This window comes from Triticum aestivum, chromosome 7A (assembly GCF_018294505.1).
Source record: "Triticum aestivum cultivar Chinese Spring chromosome 7A, IWGSC CS RefSeq v2.1, whole genome shotgun sequence".
Lineage (NCBI taxonomy): Eukaryota > Viridiplantae > Streptophyta > Magnoliopsida > Poales > Poaceae > Triticum > Triticum aestivum.
The window spans coordinates 619,004,830-619,015,287 of record NC_057812.1 but is presented as its reverse complement, the minus strand read 5'-3'; the positions used below and the strand labels follow the sequence as shown (position 1 = coordinate 619,015,287).

At 41.8% G+C, this 10,458-nt stretch overlaps 1 protein-coding gene across 4 annotated transcripts; it reads right to left on the bottom strand.

Annotated features, from left to right (window-relative positions):
• Positions 1-460: 460 nt before the first annotated feature.
• LOC123148689 (GATA transcription factor 20) lies at positions 461-6,783 on the bottom strand. 4 transcript variants are annotated; one of them, XM_044568181.1, is made up of 7 exons: positions 6,153-6,783; positions 5,972-6,058; positions 5,779-5,891; positions 4,146-4,274; positions 3,599-3,704; positions 1,661-1,732; positions 461-890 (listed from the first exon to the last, which is right to left on the bottom strand). In XM_044568181.1, the coding sequence occupies exons 1-7, from the start codon at positions 6,669-6,671 to the stop codon at positions 726-728; spliced, it is 1,191 nt and encodes a 396-aa protein (XP_044424116.1). In that variant the 5' UTR covers positions 6,672-6,783; the 3' UTR covers positions 461-725. The 4 variants fall into 4 exon arrangements, with proteins under 4 accessions (XP_044424116.1, XP_044424117.1, XP_044424119.1 ...); XM_044568182.1 differs by having other exon boundaries at positions 461-869; XM_044568184.1 differs by having other exon boundaries at positions 461-866.
• Positions 6,784-10,458: the final 3,675 nt, after the last annotated feature.

The window sequence follows — 10,458 nt, the reverse complement described above, 5'->3', positions numbered from 1 at the left end:
AAGGAAGGAGTGGATGACCAACCGAAGCATATGATGATGGTTTGAGAGATTGTTGCTCTTCTTCAGGATCTTGATGAATTCTTAATCAAGCATGTTAGGAGAGAACAAAATGTTGTAAGTCACCTTTTACCTTTGGTCGAATTAAGAAGCACAAAGCAGTCTCGCTTCGATCAAGTCGGACGAGGTCCCGACACGATGTAATGCAGACTTGGCTGTTGCTTGATCAATGAATTCACCCTTTCCTCGCCAAAAAAAAGAGGGGGTCCTTTCTTTTTGGATATGGACGGTGGAGACGGTGATCTTATATTTTTATTTCCCTGCAGACTCGCCAAAAAAAAGAGGGGGTCGTTCTGTATTTATTTTTATTTTTTAAACATAAATTCTGCACTCAGCACAGAGCACAGAACTCAGTAAGAAACAGCAGGTTGCTTCAGCATGGGTTAAAACGACTACTTTGATATCATCTGTAAATAACAACAGGCCACAGGGCATTCACATTGGACTCAAACAAGAAACATAATTGTTATATATCCACAACAACAGCGGTAAGCACGATTCCATCAGATAAAAACAGCAGCTCTTTAAACCCTAGACGACACTAATACCGACAGCCTAACTCTCAGGTTATATTACAAGCAGTTTTCGCCTACACAGGAAGTTCACTCTCAAAGAGGATGGCGCTCCTTCATCCATCCACCATTAAAAACAAGCAGCAATCCCGCTCATCATGTCGAAGAACCATGGTCGTGACCGTTGGCATCGGTCGCTGGTGCTGGGTTTTGTTGCTCGGCAAAGGGCACTATGGCAGCATTTCCATTCTGCTGAGAGAGGGTGCTTCCATTCTGCTGAGAGAGGGTGTTTCCATTCTGCTGAGAGAGGGTGTTTCCATTCTGCTGAGAGTGTGAATTCAAGCGTTAACCACCAGCTCATTCATAATATCAAAATCGTCGGAAGGATTAGGTGTAGGTTGGAAAACGGATTCCTAAGTCGTAACAGGATGGTGGAGATACTTCTAACATAGATCCTCTATACTTGCTGCTTGAAATGGGGGTATCTAACATTTTTATGGCATCGGAAGAAGAAAAAGGCATATCACCTTATGTGCTTCGGACTCTTGGTGCAAATATATGGTTACAAAATCAGACATTTTGTCGGTGTTAACCAAACCAATGTTTAATAAACAATGGATTCCACAAAAACAAGGCACCCATTCATGTCACCCAATTTTTCAAATGGGCTTCTGGAGTCAATGATGTATTGAAAGAGATCAAGATTAGTTAAGATTATAACATAAACCGATGATCCTCTTTTTCTATATTCCATTTTCCAGGACACGGGAATCATAATCTGTTTTATGTCCTGTTATGTACGTACTTGTTAATTTTAAATGACTGAAAATACGTTAACCAATTTTTACTCAGTATTTTCAGAAGTTTCAGCCATTGCTTAGTATTGGGACCATTGTTAAGATGGACATCATGCAAAATACAATCCTTTCTCAGATAATTATATAAGATATGGACTCAACTCAATTTTTAAGAAAGAACAAATAATCGCTTCAGCTTATAGGGAAAGTCTAAACCAAGCATACTCATCCTGAAGTTTAAACCAAGCATACTCAGTATTTTCAGAAGCAGCTAATAATAGGTAAGAGACTTACACTATCATTTGGACCTGTTGACACCATTTGAAGAGATGGGGGAGTAGACTTTGATAGGTCCCTCAACATGCCCTATAGAAAATAAACATGGAAGGTTAGCAAGTCGTCTGGCATAGTGGCATCAACTTCACATAAAGAGGAGAACTGGGCTACAGCCCAGTGGTGGGTGTGAAGTTCTGTCACCCCACCCTCCAAGGTTCGATTCCTGTGATGTGAATTAATTTCTCTGAGTATTTTACGGAGTGGAAAAGCTGGTGCCACGTTGTCTTCTTCAAACAAAACCATGAGACTCCTTCCCAAGGGGTCTCTTTTAGAATTCACAAAGGGGTTATACAAAAAAAATTACATGCACATAAAATTTTCATTTGCGAGGTAAGGTGCTTGAATCCAATAATACATGAAAGAGAAACTAAGCGATGCAGAATTTAGACATCACCAACCTTCTGTGTAACAGATCATTTATGGACCGCCGATATTTTTTCAAATAAAAATAATGATTAACCCATAAAGCATTATTGACAGGTTAATTTGCTTCACTTGTATAAAGTGCTGAGAAGAAAAATACTCTTTAACTCCACTACGAAATACACTCAAATGGTAACACCTGTTATTTGTCGAGCATTTTTCCACAGCAGAGATTAAATACAACCAAACATGCACACCATCCAGGATGCATCTAGATTCATTACAATCATCTAGATTTTTTGTTCAGTAGAATTTAATCTAAACTAATGTTAGAACTGTTCGTTTTTACAGAAAACAAGGAACAAACTAGATACTAAGCGTTCTAGTGCCCTGAACTTCACCAATATGATATGCAGCAAACAGAAAAGGACACAGTGTTTTACGGCCAATGAATCATTGTGTAGATACATAAATAGATCAAGATATTACCCCGCCCGTTGCTGCGGGAATTGATTGCAATATATTTCATTGATTTGATTGTCTGAAGCTTCCATCGTCGAATTAATAATATATGAACTAAAGCTAAAAATAAATATTATATACTGTATTTGGTTATTGCGTAGTCTGAAAATATTTTGAATATAAATGGCATAACGTAATGGAAAGCTTTTTTTCATACATGTTGAGTGGACCTTTGATGAAGTGGCATGTGTGGTGAGGTGGAAGGTGTGCATGAGATCAACTAATAATGGAAAACCTTTTCTCATGCATGAAGTGGTGGACCTTTGATGAGGTGGCATGTGTGCATGTCAAGATATAGAGGTAGTGGGGATGAAGTATTTAGGCATATAGGATAAGTTAACCAAGTAGTAAAATAACCTAAGTATTAATTAATTGATAGTGAAGTGAGCCGTTTCAACACAAAGGACCCAACAACAACAAAGCCTTTAGTCCCAAACAAGTTGGGGTAGGCTAGAGCTGAAAGCTGAAACCCATAAGATCTCGCAACCAACTCATGGTTCTAGCACATGGATAGCAAGCTTCCACGCACCCCTGTCCATCTTCGGTGATACTCCAGTCCTTCAGATCTCTCTTTACGAACTCCTCCCATGTCAGGTTCGGTCTACCCCGACCTCTCTTGACATTATCAGCACGCTTTAGCCATCCGCTATGCACTGGAGCTTCTGGGGGCCTGCGCTGAATATGCCCAAACCATCTCAGACGATGTTGGACAAGCTTCTCTTCAAGCGGTGCTACCCCAACTCTATCTCGTATATCATCATTCCGGAGCTGACTGTTGATAATTCCATTATACAGCATGATCTAAAAGTTATTCTGTCTATTCAACAATATATTTCCCGCATGGATACCTACTTTGATAGAATCTATCGAGTGAGAAAAGAATAGTAAGATTACGTAAACTAATACTCCAATTTGTGTCCCACAGATATTGTGAGATGGAGGTAGTACACTATATGCTTCTATCCTCAATTAAATTGATATGCAACAGCACTAGCAAGTATTTACAAGTACCTTATTTGCCCACATGAGGCCGCAAGCATTGCATAATGTTCTTGGCCCTTCAGGTCCACGACGCATCATAGGTGTATTATGTGCATTAGTACCACAGTGATGGCATCTGAAAGAATTTGAAAGAAGTCAGCCATCGGTAAAATTCACAAATAAAATCCTATGTGTTTAAGAAATCAAAAGGTAAGATCTAACAGATACCCCATATGGAAAGAAGCATCTGTCCATGTATGCTAGGTGTCAGATAATACCTTCAGTCCATGTCAAACTTGCTTGCACCACTAACAAAGTAAGCAAATCTGAATATCCCAGGGAAGATGAGCTAGGCAAAAAAAAGGTACTGGTATATACTATTATGTGTACCAGCCAGCTCTATGAATTATGTGCCATAAATTGTGTTTCTTTGTGTGACCTACAGTGACATACTAGAGCATTTAATTTCAAAAACAGCAATGATCGCACAGAAGGCATCTTTCAGAGCATCTAGAAATATTGCTGGATAACTCAAATACATTCCACTGACTCAGCAAAATACATTTCATCAACTTACGAAGCAGCAGACGGAGGTCGACCTTCCACTGATCCCCAATTTGGGGAGCCATCTGCAGTTGCCAGTTCAGATGTTCCGTCATCAGGTTTTGGTTTTGAAGATGTAAATTGGCCTCTATTACGCTGCATCCTATAAATACATGGAAAAAATGGAAATGCATCAATAGTGTCTGTGCATAATCAGTGCAGAAGTAACTTAGACAACAAGCAAAATATAATCTTATCTAAATCAAAGAATGTTAGTATCAGAATACTAGGTAGTTTTTTTTTCAGTAGTATCATATCATAGAATCACGATACTTTTTATAAAACTACAATTGGTATATATAATAAATAAAATGCTCATCTAACACAAATTATAGGACAATACTGTAGTACTCCCTCCGTCCCAAAATTCTTGTCTTAGATTTGTCTACATACGGATTTATCTATTCACATTTTAGTGTTAGATACATCCATATCTAGATAAATCTAAGACAAGAATTTTGGGACGGAGGGAGTATATGCTAGAATTGCATTATACTAATACCATGCACGAGATCAATCCCAAACTGATGAAGTACAAATTTTTAACCCGACCAACACAACACAACAAAATTGTTTTAATAGATGCAGCGTCTATGTTTTTTTGCTGAATGCAGCGTTCACATTAATTTCACTACAAATTCATTTCTGGAAAATCATTTACTCTCTCATTCAAGAGATGGAGAACATGGCATCTAATGAATGCAGCCCAACTAAAAAAGCGCTGATAGATGTATGATTAAGCGTGCCTAGGCGCTAGGCGACAGCAGAACTCCTAGCCTTAAGCATGCCTATGCGTGCGCTTAGGCGATATAGACTCTATGCAGAGGCAAAATTAGGAATGTACACCTAACTCTTTTTTGGATCTTGCGCACATGAATGTACCTAAGTGGGCTTCTACTAAGAAGCTGAAGCCCAAGGCCTTCACAGGGTTTGTGAGGTGACTATGCAGGAGCAATAGACGAGAGGTCTAGTGCCCACCTCGACTAGAACTAGACATGCTTATAATGTTTTATGTGGCCTTGCTTAACCCACCATTGCAAAGCATGGCCAGGCCTTGCGGTTTTGTTCCCATAGATAGTGGTACCACAGTCCACACATAGTTCATGTGCGCCAATCCTAGCGATTCTACCTGTGGGAATGTAGTGTAACAATGATAAGGTGGAATTGCAATACATGATAGTGATACACTACAAATCATTTGGCTCTGGTAAGAATGTAGAATCACAAGATAGTATGATACTATGATATGACCCTGGAACCATATCAAAATCAATAAGTGCCACACTAGTATTACAACTGAGTGAACTGACAAGAATCATGGCATACCAATGATATTTGACACGGTACAAACTAACAAGGCAAATGGAACAACTAGAGGCAATTAATTAATCTTTATACTGAACAGAGTTTGTTAATAAAAATGCAGTGGATGAGCATATGTTCCCAAGAAAACAACGGCAAAATAATACGCGTAAGGGATGTAACATATTTAAATGTATGCCATCAAATTTTGCCTTAATAACCTTTCAAGACATAATATGACTGCAATTTCCCAGACAACATTTCAGACATAACGATTGGAATTCCCAGCCAACGACTACACCAACCTTAGTGCAACTTCCTTGCGAACTGTATACCGGATCTTCTTATCAAAGTTCCGCTCTTTCCGCTTCTCCCTAAACCTCATCAACGATGCCACCCGGTGTGGAAAATTCAACCTCTGAATCATAGTAAATTCAACCTCTGACGCATGTGAATCATCCAGCACATAGAATATTAACTGTCATCACTTGTCTCAACCTTACTGTATGGAGTAGATGATGATGCTCCGGCACCCATGCCTGGATTCAGCTCCCTTCCCCCTAGCAGCAAAAGCACAGCTTGCACCTGCGACAGCAATCAAAGACTACTGAATTACTTGCGAAAGAGGCAGAGGAGACAAAATTATACTACTACTACTTGCAAACGGCAAGAGACGGACCTTATCAGGGGAAACAGAGTCGAACACGTAGACCTCGCCCTGAAATGAAAGAGTGAGCTGGTTACCCGTGGTGGGCGGCACAATCGCAGAGACCATCGCCCCGTGCGGGTCCAACGGTGCGCCGGCCGCAGCTGCAGCAGCCGCCTGTGCCGCGGCCTCGGCGTCTATTGGGACGGACTCCCCGTTGCCGCCGTGCTGCCCGTCCCCCTCGCCATCGTCGTCGTCCTCCTCCATCTCCTCCTCTTCCTCCTCTTCCTCCTCCTCCTCTTCCTCCTCCATCTCCTGCTCCTGCGCGTGCTCGTACGCGTTCATCGCCTCCGCCTCGGCCGCGACGGCCGCGATGGACGCGTTCAAGGCCTCCGCCTCGGCAGCCACGGCCGCGAGGTGGTCAATCACGGCGTCCGCTGCTGCGGGCGCAGCGGCGGGCGCAGCGGCGGGCGCGGGCGGGTCCTCCGCCGGCTGCGGGGGGCGCTCGGGGCCCCGGCGTGGCTGGTATGGCTTGCCGTCGTGCTGTGCCATGGCGAGGGACCGGATCGGACCGGATCGGACGACGGGGATGGGGGTGGGGAGGAGGGTGTGATAACCCTAGGATCGCGATCCGATTTTGGTTTGGAGGGTGGAAATGGACACGGGCTGAGAGGTGCAGGGAGCGCGAGCGGTTTTCGGGCGGATCTCAGCCGTCCCGTCTCTGACAAAGGGTCGACCGGTCGAGTCCCATTCCAGGGTTCAGATATCTTCCAATTTTTCAAACATCCTCTCTTTTTCAAATCCAAACTTCTCTTTTTTTTCCAGGGAAATCCAAACTTCTCTATCTTTATTGATAATTAGCAAACATTATCTTCTCTAACAAAATATACACGGATCAATATACAACTGCATGATTAGGTCCATTAGGCCCTGTTTAGTTTCAAATAAGTCACCAACTTATAAGTCGAAAAGTGCAAAAAGTGACTTATTTTGCCAAATGGACCCAACTTATAAGTCACCTCAACTTATAAGTCATAAGTTGCTCCATCCCAACTTAAAACTTATAAGTCATCCCTTTTTACGTGGGTCCCATCACCTTTACATTAAAAAACAAGATGGGAAGGTGTGCTCAGGTGACTTATAAGTCAGATGACAACCAAACAGACGTGACTTATAAGTCACTGATTTTAAGTCACCTGACTTATAAGTCAGGTGACTTATTGGAACCAAGCATGCCCTTAAGCTCAATCTAGCATCTAACCTTAATCTAATCTGTTCTCTCATATGCATTTAATAATTTAGATTGACCGATTGTACTCCACGCATCCCAAATCCCTACAATTACGCAAGGAACAAAAAGGGAATTGATCGCAATCGGATCCCTTCATTTTTGTGTGTTGCCTTGCTCATGCTCGCTCAAAACAATTTCCCCGCGATCCACGCCGCCTGCCTCTACCCGTCGGACGCTCCCGCCCGCTTGGCTAGAGACATGCATCACCTGCCATTTTCTCGTATTCATGTGCTCCATGCTAAAAAAAAGGTTTGCTGACGAAAAAGGTGTGATTTTTCTTCGTCCAAAATCACATCCCAAGTTTGCATTTCATGTTTGTAGTAAAAAAAGAATGCATGGTGATATATTCATGTCTTAGAGACGTTATGGCGGTTTAGCCATCCATCGGGGGAGGAACATGGCTACTTAAGAGAGACTAGTGTGTTGGAAAGTTTTCGCATTAATATTTCATTTCAGTCGACTTTGACAATTCGACTAGAACCTACGACGACATTGCACCTATCAATTGTTAAACTAACTTTGAAGTTGTTATTAACCAAGCGGGACATGATACACCAGACTACAAAGGTTTAATCCTTCGGTGCAACCGATAACAAGTAGTACTACTTTTGATCCAAAATAAGTGTCGCGGTTTTGAATAGTTCAAAACCGCGACACTTATTTTGAGTCAGAGGTAATAAGATTTATGGATATCAATATGAGTATTGCGAATATGGATGGATGATTGATTAACTTGAGGTTTTGACGAGTGGTTCGCATGTGGCCGTTGGATATATCCGCTTACATGAAGTTGCAACAATGACGAAACAAATCTCAGGGTTTAGAAAATGCCATAATGGTGGTATTTATGGAGGGTATAGAGAAACTCAGTTGCTTCATCTGAATTAGGAAGATGCCCCCCTCCCCAAGTGCAAGGGTTGGTAGCGAGCAGTAGTTTTCCTCAAGCAGATGACCTTAAGGTGTATCATACCAGTGGGAGTTGCAGACCAACCAATTATCAGTACATGCACACATAGATACAAAACTTCCTTGGTCCCCGCGAAATTAGTGAGATTGTTAGTCTCACTAGCTTTCTAGTTACAAGGATTAAATGCATGTGTGTATGGAAGATTGATTGCAACAAGAAAAATAAAACAAGGAATTGTAAAGAGAGTGTTGATCGAGGTTGTAAGAAATAGGAAGAATAATGGACCGGTATCCATAGCTTCACTAATGGCTTCTCTCCAAAGGATAACATGGTGTGTAATAGCAGTTGTGTATCCATTAAATTGCAGTTTTTATACCGATGCATGTAGGAAGGTCCTATCTGGGTAGTTTAGGTTGCTAGTTTGAACAAGGTTCACTCGGCAGATCAGAACAAAGAACTCGCATGCCACCCACATAACCCTGGGGGCTCAATGAAGAACTATCTTCTTTAGAGTTCCACCCCAGGATGCTGACAGGATCCATTCCGAGAAGCACACATCATACGCCAGCCTAACCGCAGAACTTGTGACACTTGAAGCAATTGGCTGGCCACCTAAAGGTTATCGAGGTGAAAATAAAAAACAAAATTAGGTAACTCTTGCCTTACTCCCATCCTAGAACGACTCTACTGTTTTGGCGGTTTCAACTTAATCAGAAAGGGGTGTTTCCGGGTGTCAGTGTTAAAACCGGCAGATCTCGGGTAGGGGGCCTGAGCTGTTAGATCGGATTGATGGGTAACAAGCACTGGTACAGCAAGGTGCTATACAAACAGTTTTTAACTCCTTTCCGCGATGGCGTTTTGAATCGTCGCCAAGTGAGTGACTGTGATAGAGGGGTCCTTCCCACACGACCCAAAAATTGTCGGGGATAGGGAGCCATGATCCATACAGTTATCCCTATAAATCTGTTTTTGATATCTCGAATATCCAAAACACTCCATCCTTGCTACTTGTTTGTGCTCGCATTGCCATCGCAGTCGATATTCTGTGGTGCTACGTTTATGATGCGCGACCCATCACAAACAGTTCCACGATTATAGAACGTGTACGATAAGCAGACAATCACACACATGTACTTTTCCTCGACTATATGTGATTCGACGTAAGAGCGCATACAGTTGTCCCTATAAAACTGTATGCGAAGTTTGAATACATCCCACACGATTCATCCATCGTACCCGCAGCGGATGAAGACCTACCACGCACGTTCTTCTATGACCAAACGTTTGCGATGTACACAACATCATAAACAGTCCATAATTGCCAAGCGTGTGTGATAAGGTGACTTTCGCAAATATTTAATAAGAAGGAACTGTGTGCGATGTTGTTGTTAATCGCACATGTTTTTTCTTGACTGATTGTGTGTGCAGTAGAGATTGATTGCACACGTAGTGGATCCGAGAAACATGTCTGATCTCCACGTCTATCGCAGACGTTTCACTTTTTCAAATCATGTGCAGTGTAATCCCTAATTGATCCCAAATTTAATCCCTGCATTTAAAAATCATAGTTTTGAATTTGAAATAGGCGATCACTTATTTCATATCGAACCATGTTTACTACAAATATAGGTTCAAGCACGAATGCATAATTCGATGCACATGTACATATACTGAAGAACTACAGAAGCACCAAGTAAAGAATAATGAACCATAGTTGTACTAAAGATTGTAAAGAGAGAGGCGAAAGACATTCTGGTTGCTGGAGAAGGAGAAGGTGAACCACGAACCCCTTGTGATGGCTGCCCGTCCATCCTTCACTGTCTTCATTAGGACTTCTCGATGGTCATTGTAATCTGGATAAAATACTTTAAACTTCATTGTGTGTCCACCAATCATATACTTTGCGAGGTAATCTTGAGTAAACTGCTTTGGGAACCACTGTGAACGAAAAAGATTCAGATATTGTTGTATAACAACTCATCATGGGCAGTAAAAAGCGAAGGCTACAAAGTTTGTAGTTACCATCCTACAGCTCACTGTTGTGTTGGATAGAGCGTAAACAAATAATTTGCTTGCCACCATTCATATATTTTTGCTAATAATCTTTATCAGTTTCCTCACTTGATGCTTGTTCATTAATA